Genomic DNA, 16,572 nt, shown 5'->3' with positions numbered 1-16,572 from the left:
TATGACAATACTGTATAATTTTTCAGCTTTTACAAATACTGGAATGAATGTACATATAGCACATACAGTTAAGGTTATATGCTGATGGATAAATCCTGCTTCTTTGAGCTGGGACATATGGAAGGCAGTGCACTGATCTACTGAACCACTCACCCCTGATGGCCAGCTTACTCCACTAACTTGTACACTGTACAGCTGGTCCCATCAATCTCATTCATATTTATTTCTGGCAGACGATCTCCAAATCTATATCTGCTGAATGTATCCCAATATTATGTGGTAGATGGGAACAGAAAAAAAAAAGAAACAATAGTGATCATTTCATTTGTTAATATTACTTACGTAGCTGTATATAGAGACCCCAGCTGATTCCAGACAGCAGTGCCAAGGTGATAAGGTCCCCAAGGCTAGCAGCAATGGGTGTGGCCACATTATCAGGGTTTATACCTATCTTCCTTGAGCCAATAATTACACCGACCATGATTACCCCTGGGTGGGAAATCACAATAAAATTAGCAAATTTTCCTGCAAGATAACTAACAACATTTCACTGCAAAAGTCAGGAATTCCTAGGGTTTTGCTAAACAACCATTCATATATGCACCACCCATCTTCTGTCCTGCTTTAGTCATTTTTTTGCACAGCCTCTTGAACAGACATATTTGGTGTTGACATGATTATCCTGCTATACTGTGTCTTAAATCTCTGCAGCAGTTACAAGTGCAATTCTACTTGTGACTGTTATCAATGAGAGGTTGTCAGTTCAGAACAGATGCAGAATGATTCGTGAAGCAATTTAAACAAATATGATAATAAGGTATGAAACACACTGTCTGAAATAGGTGGCTCACTTAACTTGTCATAAGTGCTGACTTTGTAAGTGACGCGATGGAAAATGGTTAGAACTGTTTGCCTGAAACAGGCAGCTGCTCACGTTAGTGTGAACAGTATAAATAGTAAGGACTATGTTATGTAGTCCTTGGAAAGTGACGCAAGATGTGGAACTCACTACAGCCTGAAGGGGAATAGCACAGATGCAGTTGAAAGGAAGCTAGATAAATATGTAAGGGAGAAAGTAATAGAAGGTTATGTTGAGAGGGAGAGACGAAGTAAATAAAAGAGAAGGTCGTATGGAGCATGCATAAAGGGCTCTGGGCCGAATGGCCTGTTTCTCTGCTGTAAATGATTAACCTCATGGGCAGTTGAAAAAGTAGAGATGAGAGGATCTTGTACAAGAAAAATAAACGAAGTATGGACCAATAAAATGGAATTTTGGATCATTTTCCCACATGCCTTCTACTTGCTATATGTATTTTTGGGACAGTGTGCAGAAAAATTGCATAATACAGTCCTTACTACTTACACTGTTCACACTAACGTGAGCAGCTGCCTGTTTCAGGCAAACAGTGCTAACCATTTTCCATCGCCATAGGAGACACAAAGTCAAGTTAAGTGAGCCACCTATTTCAGACAGTGTGTTTCATAACTTATCATATTTATGCTTAAATTGCTTTACGAATCATTCTGCATCTGTTCTGAGCTGACAATCTCTCTCATTGATAACAGTCACAAGTAGAATCGCACCTGTAACTGCTGCAGAAATTTAAGAGACAATATAGCAGGATAATCGTGCCAACACCAAACATGTCCAATGAGCTATTTAATCGGATTTATTAACGACTACCCTATATTTATAACCATTCGTTTTGGGCAACGCTGATAATCTTATCAGTTTAAGATGTTCATATATTCAATATACAAATAAACAAAATTAGCAGCATCAAAAGCTAAAACAGGTACATGAAATCAGCAGCCTGCTGTAAACCCATTTATATCTTGCCCTTGTGGTTAGCAAATAAGTTGCCCAGTGGTCAAACAAAATGACATCCAAACAAGAGAGACAATCTTGATTACAGGCTACTGCAAAGTGCCCGTCTTACCCAATATGAGGGAAGCTATAAATGCTGTCGCCATGCTGCTGGCACATAGGAGGACAGCATGATCCAGTTGGAAGTGGCCCTCAGGAATCCAACCAAACACTACAGCAGCCACAGATGCCAGGAAACCAACCACAGTGGCCTGGACCTAAGAAGAGAAAAACAAAGACCAGATTTAATGACTTAAATGTTTTCACAAGGTAGATTTTTTTTTTGGATAAGCTGTTCAAATTCACAACTCAAATTTTCCAGGTCCCTGACCCAGACAGGGTTACTTGGCCACTTTTTTTTTGTCCTTGATAAAAGGCACTTACAGTAAAATTCAATTCTAAACAAAACAGAAAAATTGCTAAATCTCTCTGTAATTAACTAACCAGCAAACCTGAATTCTCAGAAATTGCACATTTCAAAATTACATGTTTCAAAAAGAGACATTCTGGTTTTTATGAACGAATAATAATGGATTCCAAGTTACTGAAAACTGAGTCTACATGTGAATCAACTGTCTCAAACAATGCTTCAGCTCCAGAGTCCCCCAATTCATTGCATTCTGTGCATTTACAGATAGATGCTCCTAACTGAAAGCTACCCCCTCGTCTGCACGTGTATTCCAAGAATAACCGCTACCTCACACCAATGTCTACTTTTGAAAATCTTAAGCGTACATTTAATAATGCTAAAATCTATTAGAACCATTGTACATAATACTCTATATGAGAGTTCCCAGTAAATCAACTGCAAACCATTTCTCACTAAATTCCAAGTAATAACTCCAATCCACATTGTGGAATCAATGATTATTGTGAGTGAGGTGGAAGGAGGGAAATTGGAAAGTAGTTACCACCCCCATTCCTGAATGTAAACCAGTGACCTTTACAGGAATGAATACACGTCTAAGGACAGGGCTGTTTTGTCCTCTACATTTGAATAGCTTGTAGGCCATCTAATCTCACATTAAGATCGGCCATTTCCTACTGTAATTTTGAAATGTGCAATTTCTGAGAATTCAGGTTTGTTGGTTAGTTAATAGGTACTACAGCACAGCCACGGAAGCATATACGTGCGCCAGTGAGGAGTACAAAATAAAATGGAATGGGGGAAAAAAAATCAAGTTAACCACAAACACTTGGGAGTGACTACAAGACAGTAATTATAAATACCTTCTGAATGCAACATCTAAAGAGCTTAAATTCTGCAACTACAGAAAGAGTTCATAGTAATCTGATTAGTTTCATGACTTCCAAATCATTCGCATGCGTCCACTGTGTTTATAGGGGAAAAAAAATCACACTGGACTAGTGAGAGTGTGTGTGAGAGAGAGTGCGCGAGAGAGAGAGAGAGAGAGAGAGAGAGAGAGAGACAGACAGAACGCGCGCGCGCGAGAGACAGAGAGAGAGAGAGAGACAGACAGAGCGCGCGCGCGCGAGAGACAGAGAGAGAGAGAGACAGACAGAGCGCGCGCGCGCGCGAGACAGAGAGAGAGAGACAGACAGAGCGCGCGCGCGCGCGAGACAGAGAGAGAGAGAGACAGACAGAGCGGGCGCGCGAGAGCGGGCGCGCGAGAGCGGGCGCGCGAGAGCGGGCGCGCGAGAGAGAGAGCGCGAGAGCGGGCGCGCGAGAGAGAGAGCGCGAGAGCGGGCGCGCGAGAGAGAGAGCGCGAGAGAGAGAGCGCGAGAGAGAGAGCGCGAGAGAGAGAGCGCGAGAGAGAGAGCGCGAGAGAGAGAGCGCGAGAGAGAGTGTTAGAGTGAGAGAGTGTTAGAGTGAGAGAGTGAGTCAGTGAGTGAGTCAGTGAGTGAGTAAGAGTGAGTGAGAAAGAGCACTCTTGAGGGTCAGGTTGTGGCACAAAGTTATTTCCTTTTTAAAAATATTACATACCTTATACATCTGCATGAGAGCAGTAGAGTTCCCCCACAGTCCATAAGAAAACTTTAGTTTTAAAAAAAGGTCACGCTTTGCTTTCCTACTATTCACCAGTGGCGTTAACACGCCCATGCACTAAAGGTTATAAGCTCTATCTCTCACACACACCTGAATTAGAGCCAGATTTCCTGTGATCATCTTCCATTGCTCCGCAGCTGAATCCATTTGGCCAATGTTGGCCTGCAAAAGAACAAAAACAAAACATGTAAACAGGTCAAAGGATAGCACAATGAGCTCTCATTTCAGTATTTTTCAGAACTATGTCTGAACACAATAAATAGATTGGTTTGCTCATCAGCTTTTATCTTGCACTGCAAGACAAATGCCAAACAAAATCGTAAAAGAGCTCTTAGAATTTCCTGTGACAACTTTTTTCCCTTCATTTCTTAGGGCAAATACAAGTAGGAACTAATTCAACTTGTATTCAATTCGCTTTTTTAAGAAAAGATAATTTCATTCTTCAATATTCTCATACAATTTCCAAAGGAGATGAAACTCTAAAATAAAAATGACAGAATATCAGAACTCACTTCACGACGAGGATCGAATAAATAATTTTCAGAAATTCCCAAGACAGGAACTTCTTTTTGATGATCTCAATGTGAATACAGAAATGATGTTAAACAACTTGTTTACCACTGCCCCCACCCTCCCACCAAAATAATATACATTGATATAGCACCTTCAGTGCAATAAAATATCCCAAGGCATGTCACAGGAGTGTTATCAAATAAAATTTGACACCGAACCTCATTGGGAGCTACTGGATTAGGTGACCAAAAGTTTGGTCGAATAGGAAGTTTCTAAGGAGCATCTTAAAAGGTGGGGCGGGGTACAGAGAGAGAGAGAGAGAGAGAGAGAGAGAGAGAGAGAGAGAGAGAGAGAGAGAGAGAGAGAGAGAGAGAGAGAGAGAGAGAGAGAGAGAGAGAGAGAGAGAGAGAGAGAGAGAGAGAGAGAGAGAGAGAGAGAGAGAGAGAGAGAGAGAGAGAGAGAGAGAGAGAGAGAGAGAGAGAGAGAGAGAGAGAGAGAGAGAGAGAGAGAGAGAGAGAGAGAGAGAGAGAGAGAGAGAGAGAGAGAGAGAGAGAGAGAGAGAGAGAGAGAGAGAGAGAGAGAGAGAGAGAGAGAGAGAGAGAGAGAGAGAGAGAGAGAGAGAGAGAAACAAGACAAAGGAATGTTTAATGAGGGAATTGCTGAGCTTAGGGCCTAGACAACAATGGCGTAGCCGCCACTGTCAAAGTGATGGAAAATTGAGGCCAGAATTGGAGGAGCACAGAGATCTCCAAGGTTTGTAGGGCTGGAGGAGATTATAGAGTTGGGAGCGGGTGAGGCTATGGATGGATTTGCAAATTAGGATGAGAATTTTAAAGTCAAGGCATTGTTGGACCAGGGTTCAAAGGACTATGTGCTCCCCACTTACCAAACTATGGTTAGGAAATTTAATTGGAGGCAAGATGAGACCCAGCAAAATAAAACCCATGGAGAAAATGGATGGAGATAGGTAGAAGAAAGAAAATAAGTCCGGCAATGTTAATGCAGTTTCAAATACTCGTCGTGTGTTTTTTAAATTTAGGAGTTCACATTGTATGCTTCGGTTACAAAAAATGTTTCCTTTTTGAAGTATCCAAACATTTATGAAAATTATAAGTGGAGATACGATTAACATTTTGTTTGAATTTCATAGCAGATGTTTCTACCCAAGGTTCAGTATTCATTCAAAGAGATTATCCTACAGTAGAAGGTTTGGACTAATTCCAGCAGCATTCAGCATGCAAGAACTGGCAATACTCTCTGCAAACTGTAGAAGAATGATGTGTATCAGGAGGACAAAACAGAAACATAAGATAGATCAAGGAGCCAACAGCTCCAGAAGTGACTCGTAAAGTACAATGCACCAGGTGCAGTTGCTTCGTGTCTTCCTAGGCTAATGAGCTACAAAGATTGCACGTGTACGCATAGAAGTACATAGAAGTTAACATATGGAAACAGTCCATGTCAATGTTTCCCCTCGACACAAAAGCAAACCATCCCAATCACTTTGCTTGATGTAGGCTTGTGGGCATGTACAGATTACTAATGTCTCAAGTGAGGTCAAATGTACACTCCAAGTAAAAGGCCGAGCTCATTTGCAGCTCTTTGCCCTAACTCTGTACAACAATCTTTTTACACATCGAGAAACCAAGCTGTATGGCCAAGGGTCATAGGGCAAGGTTGAAAGGTGCAAATTAAGGCATTGAAAAAAAAAGTCAAAAAGTCCGCAATATGAAACAAGCTGCTTTTAACATTGCTGTGTGTCTTGGTACAGTTGACTATACTGTTCTCCCTTTTGCCTTTGTTGTATGCAGCCGGCTTTTCTGTGAACTGTGGGCACTGTGGGGCCTCTACATGAGCATGTGCACACGTGGCTGTGACATTTGACAAGTAGGAAATAGGTCTTCCTGGCCACTGGTCTTAAAAAAGTGTTGCATTTATTTTGGCACAATCACCAGCTACTTGAGAACAGTATTACAGGAGCCAGCAGCCAAAAACCAGCATAAAGGGAGTTTCAAAATGTTAACGAGACTCTATGTGACCCTATACTTGAATACATTTTGTTCCCCTTCTATCTTTTGCTGCTCAGAACACTTCAGATGGCACAGATAAAGGTGCGTACAGGGATGTCAAAAACTGTGTCTGTCAGCAATGCTGGCTTTGCTTTTATTTTTCCAGCCATCGCAATCACAATGCAGAAGGCCCTCTTTTTTTTTTTTGAGTCTCTCTCCTCCTCCATCAACCTGCGAGTTTTATTTGTATGTAGCCAAGGCATTTCGGGGCATGGTTGTATGCACACTCAATGCAATTCAAGGACACTTTCAAGACTGTATATTGTATGAAATGTAAATTGTTCCATTATGTATTATAATCTGGTTTTTATTTATTTGTATTCTGAAATACAAATTTCACAACTTTCCATTTTAAAAAACATGATCCATTTAGAAACTTCAAAGGAGGTTCCTAATGTTACATGCCAAATCAGCAAATTTTCTAAAAATTCGGCCCATCGAGCGTGCTCTATCATTCAATTAGATCATGGCTGATCATCCAGCTCAACCCTACTTTCCTACGCTATCCCCACATCGCTTGATGTCATTGAAATTAAGAATTCTGTCTGGAACATGCTCAATGTTTGAGTTTCCACAGCCTCTTGAGGTAGAGAATTCCAAAGAGTCACCCACCACCCTCAGTGAAGATATTCCTCCTCATCTTAGCCAACTGTTGAGCTAAATGTCCTGTAGTTTCCAGCCTTCTGTCTCCCTCCTATCTCGAATAGAGGAGTTACATTCCCTATTTACTTTCTACAATCTAGGGAACTTAAAACCACTGTATTTACTATCTCAGCAACTACTTTTAAGACCCTAGGATGAAGTCCATCAGGACTTGGGAGCTTGCACTTTTTACATGCGTGTTGTAGTCTGGAGATACAAATGGTGAAGGTCAAGGCCCCAACTTTCTTTCCATTACATGACTGACCAGGAATCTCTTACCACCTGACATGTGTTAGAAGGATGTGCAGGTTGATACTCAACCTGTATGGTCATGTTATAAATGCACCTTCTTTGTCCATCAAGTTCTGGGTTGGGGTTTGAACCCAGAGCTTCTGGCTCAGAGGTGGGACGCTACCCATTGCGCTACAAGACGACCAGATGTCTCTTTACAATAGAGCAAAACAAATCCGGCCATTGTATTTAAAACATTGGTATTGATATAACAAGGAAAAGTTCTCTTGAAATTAAAGTCGATTTACAAAATCAGAAGTGATATTTATTAATCAAGGATGCATTATCTTTAACATTGGATGCCAAATTAGCTCCGTAGTGGGAATGAAATAAAGCATGGTTTTGAACACAATATGTAATCAGTAAGAGTGAATTTGTTTATTGGAGTTTTACCCATAGATCAAGTATGTAAAATCAAATGTAATTAAAATGATTGGCCATGAAACACTGAAAAGAAAACACAATTTTACATGTTAAGTTGCAACTGAGATCAATACTCCAAGTCTGTTAAATGCTAATGTTTCTTCTCTCTTGTGTTTTTCAGTTAAGATTACCTTGCTGCAAGAGTGAAACATCTGTTGACTTTTTCTCACCAGTTATTCATTTTAGGTGTTCAAGTTATTCCCATTATATAGTTATCAATTTTGCAACATCAAACATTATTTAGCAAATCCCAATTCATAGGGCCATGTTTTTCCCCTAAAGTATCAGTCTGGATGACGAACTCATGCCATGGAAGTACTTATGTTATGGAAGTGGGGTTTGAACTCTCAACCTTCTGACAGAGGACAGAAGGTTTCCACTAAGCCAAGCAGACACTAAAACAGGGGGTAATTTTTAACTTGCCAGCCAATCTGAAAATTGGTAATGTGGGTTGGGAGTCAGTTTTCTATTCCATTGATTTCAAATTCAACTGTTTCTATGAAAGCCTAAACTAAAATGTCAATTTTCTTCTCCAAAACAATACATTGAAAATCTTAACGCTGTGCTCCTGCGCTCTCCTCATACCTCTTGATGCCTTTAGAGTCCAGAAATCTATCTATTTCCTTCTTAAATATCAAAACCATTGTTTGGGAAGACCGCTAGTTTGCTCCAAGTTGTTTCAGGTTACTCCATAACTTTTGTTTATGGCCCTTCGACGTTGCATGATAACATGGTAGGAGGGGGTTATCAGTTATTTGTAGAAGAGACAGCCCTTGTCACTGAGCAGCTGTCTTGGAGGCCTGAAGTGAAGACTTGGACAGGATAAACAATATACTGCTTAAATTATTTTAAAAAAAAATATATTCGTTCATGGGATGTGGGCGTTGCTGGCTAGGCCAGCATTTATTGCCCTTCCCTTATTGCACTTGTTTAGAGGGCATTTAAGAGTCAACCACCTTGCTGTGGGTCTGGAGTCGGATGTAGGCCGACCAGGTAAGGATAGCAGATTTCCTTCTCTAAAGGACATTAGTGAACCAGATGGGTTTTTTTTTTTTTTTACAACATTCGCCAATGGTTTCATGGTCATCATCAGACATTTAATTCCAGGTTTTTATTGAATTTAAATTCACCATCTGCCATGGTGGGATTCGAACTCGGGTCCCGAGAGTATTACCCTGGGTCTCTAGAATATTAGTCTAGTGACAATACCACTATGCCACCGCCTCCCCCTACAGACAGAAAGAATGTGTACACAGATTGTGCCTGTTTGGGCTAAACAAAATAAGTGGCTGCCATTCACTGGTTATTCCTCAGGGAAATGCTTGACCAGAGTCAAGCTGCCTGGTTTAAATTTCAAACAATGCTTGGCAGTTAACTGTCAAGTTCTCCATGGCAACACCTCTTCCAATCAGAGGCCACTTGCCAACCAGTCAGCACTCTTTACACACAGTATAAATTGTTGGTCCCTTTAGATTTGGTGTTCTTGCAAATTGTCCTGATGAGTGCAAGATGAAAAGCTTTGACAAAAAATATTTTTTTTTCAGCAATACAAAGTATAATTTTTTTGGGAGGTGGGAGTTAGCCAAGTCTCCATGCTGCCATCAACCAAGAAATGTATATAACACATGTAAACATTCGCTATATTTATGCGCACACTTCAAATTAAACTTCCAATTTTTCTGCAAATCCTCGGCATACTTCAGAATTTAGGATGTGATGGTGCAATTTTCCAACTTTGCCACCCAGGAGATAACCCGGACAAGTGAATTATCCATCCATTGAAGAACCTGTTCAGTTTTAGTCTATTGAAAAGATTCCATATTGTCCAGGCAAGCATAACCAAGGCGTCCCCTCCCGTTACCACATTCTACTTCATAGCATTGTTTTTTCAGTCGACATTTTATAAACTTTTCGGGTTGCAGGGCCCCTTAAGTACTGATAAATGTCTGGAGACCCCTTGCCTGCAATTCCAATAGGTGACCTCAGCTAATCACAGGGACAAAAATTCTGTAATTGCAGAAAATAGTTAATGGCCTAAGTTCACAAGTTTAGAAAGTCATTTTAGTAATCTACTTGCTTACTACAAGGGTCTGGGGATCCTAGTTTGAAAGAAATAAAGCATATACATCAGAAAGTAGTGGCCACATTTCAAAAGTATTTTAATGATTGTAAAACACTTTGGGGCATCGTGAAATCATGAAAGGCACTATATAAATGCAAGTTTAAATCAGCCATCAACAGCCTGGAGGTTACCATTGACTAGAAACTTAACTGGAACATCCATATAAATGTGGTTACAACAGCAAGTCAGAAACTGGGGATTCTCCAGCGAGTAACTCATCTCCTGACTCCCCAGAGCCTGTCCACCATCTATAAAGGCACAAGTCAGGAGTGCAATGGGCTATTCTTCACTTGCCTGGGTCATTGCAGCTCCAAAAACAGTCAAGCAGCTCAAAATAAACCAGGAAAAAAGTGGCCCACTTGATTGGCACCCCACCCAACACTTAAATATACAGTCCCTCCACCACCGATGCAGTGGCAGCAGCGTACCCATCTACAAGATGCGCTGCAAAAATGTGCCATGGTGATTTTAACAGCACCTTCCAAACCCTTGGTCTCTACCACCTAGAAGAATAAGGGCAGCAGAAGCAAGGGAATACCACCACCTCTCAAACTACATAGCATCCTGACTTGGAACTAAATCGCCATCCATTCGTTGACTCTGGGCCAAAAACCTGGAACTTCCTTCTTAACAGACTAATTCTGCAAAAGGCACTGTTGACTTTGACATGAAGGTCTCAGGCTTGACACCCACAAGTCTGTCCTGGGATAGTGAATTTTAGTTAGGGTGGCATTAGGGGCATTGTACTTTGATGCAGTATCACTGGGTTGACATTGGGGGCTAATCAACCAGGGTTCACGGTCCTGGTTACTGCCCATTGCCCCACAATGGAATTAGTGTGTGTTCACATGGGTGTATGTATCTGGTGAGGTGCTAATGTTGGTCATCAGATGTTACATGATGAGAGGGTTTTTGAGTTATTACAGCACTGCTTTAAACCGATGGAACTGTTCCACAACTCAAATCAGCATCATCAGAGCAAGGTGAAAGAAATAAAATGAAAAGATAGATTTGTTTTTAATACTGTAAGAAACTGACATTTAATTGTTTAACTGGAACAGAAAAACGATGCAGAATTAAATCCCATTACTAGGCATTTATTTACCCTACCATCACAGCTGACAAGGCAATATGCTTGAAAGTTACCAGTGCGTGTAAAACTACACAAACAGATGTGGATAACCCAAGTTCCTTCGGGGATTAAGGCACATTCAGAAGCAGCCAATCATTACAAAATGCATGTCAAAATCTCCTATTTCACAGTTTCAGCATTTAGAAAGATTACATGCTTAAATTAGTACAAAATTTGATAGGGAGGAATAAAAACTGTGTTTTGTTTTCAAAAAGTGGCTCTGAATTGTTCTGTAGCAGAATATCAGATTCCCTTTGAAACTCCAGTTATACACCTAAAGTGTGACGCTGAGGAAGGTGGACAAATTGGAAGAGCTCCTAGTGGCTCAGCCCCTGGGTCTGGCCAAGGCGGTTGGGGCTACAGTTTCAGGTTGGCCCATGGGTAGGTGACTTTAGCTGCCTGCTTCCCTTCCACAGTCTCGCCTGTGCCCAGGTGGCCCTGAGAGGAAGCAGTGTCTGCTGGCATGCTTGTAGCCTTCTGTCACCAGAGGGCCCCAAAGGGGTTGGAGCGTGTGGTGGACACCAGTGGCTATATTATTTAAGTTTATAAAGCTCCCTTTCGAAAAAAAATTCCTTCATGGGATGTGGGCATCGTTGGCAAGGTCAGCATATGTTGCCCCTCCCTAACTGCCCCTGAACCGAGAGGCTGGCTAGACCATTTCAGAGGGCAGTTAAGAGTCAACCACATTGCTGTGGGTCTGGAGTCACATATAAGCCAGACCGAGTAAGGATGGCAGATTTCCTTCCCTAAAGGACATTAGTGAATCAGATGGGTTTTTATGACAATCAATGATAACTTAATGGCCGCCAGTACTGAGACTAGCTTTCAATTTCAGATTTTTATTAATTGAATTTTAAATTCCATCAATTGGCCTACTGTCAGTTGCAGTGTACTCGTCATTAAATTTTAATGACAAGCTTGATCTTCGTTTTAATCAGGATGAGGGAGGAATGAAACTATTTTCAAATTATTTTAAAAACGTGGTTGAATTCCACACCTCTTATAAACAACTTGATACCTCAACCCACATTTGTATAACTAAACTCCCCATCTCCACTTCCTCAGCAAGAGGAATCTGATAAAATAGTTAACAAATATGAACATGTAGAACTACAAAAGGAAATATATTGATTTTTATGAAGTAGATCAAAAAGCCACTGAACTACCTTTCCCCCGGTAAAAGGTTGAAGTTGTGCAGCTCGCTAATGATGAACAGGATGCTTTTAATGTCAATTTACTCACCGCAGTAGAGAGTCTGGAGGCGAGAGTCATTTCTAAGTTGCCCTTGAGGCCAAGCAAAGCAGGCACGAGAATGAAAACCTCCGTCACCTCTTTAAACACATTCCAGTGCTGCAAGAGAAAAGGAACAAGCACATACGTGACATGCGATGTCATAAAAAGGGCCAAGCAAACATACAAATTTTCGAAATAGGGCAAGTAGGTCATTCAGCCCCTCAAGCCTGCTCCGCCATTCAAGAAGATCATGGCTGATCTGTTTGTGTTTCGAGTTCCAAATTCCCATCTACCCCCGATAACCATTGGCTCCCTTGCTAACAAGAATCTACCTCTGCCTCAAAAATACTCAATGACCCCAACTCCACCACCTTCTGAGGCAGAGAATTCCAAAGTTGCACAACCCTCAGAAAAAAATTTTCATCTCTGTCCTAAAGGGGCCACCACTAATTTTAAAACAGTGCCCCCAAGTTCTGGACTCAACCACACAAGGAAACATCCTTTCCTCGTCCACCTTGTCAAGACCATTCAGGATCTTATATACTTCAAATCAAGTCATCCCTCACTCTTTAAAACTCCAGTGGAAATGAACCCAGTCTGTCCAACCTTTTCTCATAAGACAACCCGCTCATTCCTGATATCAATCTAGTAAACCTCCCCTGAACCGCCTCCAACGCATTTACATCCTTCCTTAAAAATGGAGACATCAATGCTGATATTATAGTAACCTTGCTCAAAGGCCAACTTAGGCCATTCCGCTGTATTACACAGAAAATACAGCTCTGAAACAGGTCATTTGGCCAAACAAGTACATTCCAGCATTTACAATCCACTCACACCTTCTCCCATCCTTCCCCGTATAACCTTCTATTTCCTGGCATTCCCATCAATGCATCTGTACTATTCGCCTCAATACTTCCTGTGGTAGCAAGTTCCACACACACACTGTTCTCTGGGTAAAGAGCTTTCTTTGGAATATCTCAGTTGACCTCTTGGTGACTATGTAATATTGATGACCTCCAGCTTTGCTCCACCCCACAAGTGAAAATTATTGTACACAGCATATTGCTCCTGACCACTTTGTCAGACACTCATCATTGTGAAGTACCTGCTTCAAGTCAGGAGAAAATAGCAAGTCATACAAAATGCTGCTCAGGCACTCCTCAAATAATATCAATTGATAGCAAGATTTGAACATTAAGCAATATTTGCTATGAACAGGAGTCATGTTAAAAAAAAAAACAATGATGTTGCACTAAGCATGCTTTTAGGGTCATTCTGGATGAATGAGGAGAGCTAAGGTGGGCCAAATGGCCTCCCTCATTGGCTATGTTCATTGCTATTGTACTTCCTCATCCAAATTGTGTCAGCTGCTGCTCAGTTGATAGCATGGTCACCTCTGTGTCACAAGGTTCCAGGTTCAATTCCAACTCCAGGAATTGAACAAAAAAGTAAAAGCTGGGACTATCAAGAGTTGCCGTCTTTTGGATGAGATGTTAAACTGAGGCTCCGTCTGCCAGCTCAGGTGGACATAAGAGAACCCATGGCACTATTTCAAAGAAGGGCGGAGTCATCTCTGGTCTCCTAGCCAGTACGCGTACCTTAATCAACATTGCAAAAAGTGAACAGATTATCTGGCCATTATCCCGTTGTTGTTTGAGTTTGTGTTGCGTACAAAATAACTGCTGCATTTCCTATACGGTGACTACACATCAAAAGTAATTCATTAGCTGTAAAACTTTGTGAGGTCTGGCGACTGCAAAAAGTGTGACATTAACGCAAGTCTTTCCTTTTCTTTTTTCAAATGCTCCCTCCAGCCCATTCGCTTCTGGAGCTCAACCTGGCAACCTAGGCATGTCAAGTAGCGGTAAAAGCAAAGAACTGCGGATGCTGGAAATCCAAAACAAAAACAGAAACAGAAATACCTGGAAAAACTCAGCAGGTCTGGCAGCATCGGTGGAGAAGAGCACAGTTGATGTTTCGAGTCCTCATGACCCTTCAACAGAACTGAAGGGTCATGCGGACTCGAAACGTCAACTGTGCTCTTTTCCGCCGATGCTGCCAGACCTGCTGAGTTTTTCCATGTCAAATAGTGGTGCAAGTACAGTGTCTCAATCCGGCTATCTAAAAAAGCAGCAATGTCTGAAAACTGGGCTTTTTTTTTTAAAGCTGCCATTGCCCGACTTTCCCTCCTCACCAACATCTTTGGTCTAACTGTCTGGCTGGGAAACTCCTTGGAGCTGCTCTCACTCCACCACCAACACTTCACTGAGGTGCAGCAGGAACCCCATTTACATACATAAATAGAACTTCTGCATGCTGCCAGCAAAGTAACACTGACGTCCCTGAAGCAGCTCCAAAGAATTCCCCGGCTTATCTTACAGCACTGTCTCCATTTCTTTCACAATTGCGATCCTTACTTGAAAAACATACCCTCAATGCTCTACATGCCCTGACCCAACATGACCTTAACCGCCCGGCCCCAAAGCCGGCAAGATCTGAAATCCAGCACAGACTCGGTCCCGAGGTTGCCAGGTTTGAAACACTGCACTTGTAAACTAGATTGAGTAAATAATTAATCATGGGATCGGTACTCAAGAGGCAGATTAACCATCAATACACGCCACACCAAAAGAATTTATGGGGAATTTGAAGTAAATCCATTATTTTTGATCTACAGGTAGACATTAAACTAAAACATTTTTAAACAGCATTGACAAAATAACGGCAGCCCATTTTATAAGAGCCAATGGCATGAGGGAGGTGGAACATACATCACTGAATGTGAATATGTCAGTAGCTTTGAAGTATCCTGGCTGAACTTTGGATTGCTATTTAATGCAGTTTCTCAAGATTTTAGCAATTCCTCTTAGCCAAGTTTCAAATAGATCAACTGCAATGTTCCAATGATCCTACATATCAAGCCAAGCTTGAAGCTTGTTCTGCACAGAGAAAACCTCTCTCTCCACACCACTGACTCCCCGTCTCCACACTAGCCCTTTCTCTTACTCCGCGGTCCATGTCAGTCCTCTCCCTGGGCAGAAACTAGCATCTTAACTTGGGAACAATATGGCATGCACGATTCAGAAGGCCAAGATCCATCTTCCCATGCAATGCGACTCAACAAATAGCCAAAGATCGGAAATTGTTATTTAGCAAAATAGCACCGAAAGTTCAAGTTCTCGCACTTCAGGCTGTGTTTGATTTTTGCCCGGATTTAAATTTGAGCAATTCTGATGAAGCCATCTATGCCACTGAAATTTAATCACTCACTCAATATCATTAAAATCAAAATGGGGGAAAGAAAACTGATACACGGAATTGACAGACACTATTTAGAAAGCTTCTAAGCTGTCATGGCAAAGAGTAGGGCATCAGATACATCCTAACTAGAGCTCTTGAGCCTTTGCTCAGCTCAGAAGTCAGGGCACAACTCAGCTCTATTTGGGCTTGTAAACCCTAGGTCTGACCATGAGGATCTGTTAATATCAGTTTGAAATAGGCACAAATTAACAGGGAAATAGATTCAGACTGTGAATGATCAAGGAGGCTTCTTAGCATAAACCCAAGGGGTCCACAGAGGCTAAAAGCTTGGACACTCCTGTTTGCAGTTACACACTGACAGAATGTTCAATCCACTTTTCACCCTCAGTGAAATAAAATACAAGCTATTCTATCAAATCAAATGTTTAGCCATAGGTTTGGGAATGGTTCATTGCATAGTAAGTGGGTATATTCACACCAAAAATAAAGTTGCCGATTATCAGCCAGCCATTTAATTACTTTAAATATATTAATAACCATTTGATGGGTCACTAGTATGCAAAACTTTCTTCCCCAGAAAGCAGTGGAGGCTGGGCCACTGAATTCATTCAAGGCAGAGTTAGACAGATTTTTGATAGACAAGGGAGTCAAGGGTTATGGGGGGGCAGACAGGAAAGTGGAGTTGAGGCCACAATCAGATCAGCCATGACCTTACTGAATAACGGAACAAGCTCAAGGGGCCAAATGGCCTACACCTGCTCCCAGGTCCTATGTTGCTATTTCCTAGCCACTGAAATTTTCAAGAGAGCCAAACAACAATTATGCATCTAAGAGCACAAAGAGCTTCCATCAGTACTGGGAATGTGAATTCTACCTCTTTGTGTCTTTGCACCTCATTTTCTAGATAAGCAGGGTAAAACTGGATGCATTGGAATGTTAGCCTGCATCTAAGCAACAGAAAACATACCGTACAGAGCAGGGCATCCTATTTAAAGGATAAACTTGAAC

At 41.5% G+C, this 16,572-nt stretch overlaps 1 protein-coding gene across 1 annotated transcript in view; it reads right to left on the bottom strand.

Moving 5' to 3' along the window:
• Positions 1-16,572, bottom strand: part of LOC121282225 (solute carrier family 41 member 1-like) — a 57,529-nt gene that overhangs the window by 19,121 nt on the left and 21,836 nt on the right. Inside the window, exons 3-6 of the mRNA XM_041195826.1 lie at positions 12,310-12,417; positions 3,966-4,037; positions 1,941-2,085; positions 343-489 (exon numbers count right to left, since the gene is read on the bottom strand). Of these exons, the coding sequence (XP_041051760.1) occupies positions 343-489; positions 1,941-2,085; positions 3,966-4,037; positions 12,310-12,417 (472 nt within the window). The remainder of the gene's footprint in view (positions 1-342; positions 490-1,940; positions 2,086-3,965; positions 4,038-12,309; positions 12,418-16,572) is intronic.

This window comes from Carcharodon carcharias, chromosome 9 (assembly GCF_017639515.1).
Source record: "Carcharodon carcharias isolate sCarCar2 chromosome 9, sCarCar2.pri, whole genome shotgun sequence".
NCBI lineage: Eukaryota > Metazoa > Chordata > Chondrichthyes > Lamniformes > Lamnidae > Carcharodon > Carcharodon carcharias.
The sequence above is the reverse complement of the archived record's forward strand: the minus strand, read 5'-3'. Positions and strand labels throughout refer to the sequence as shown.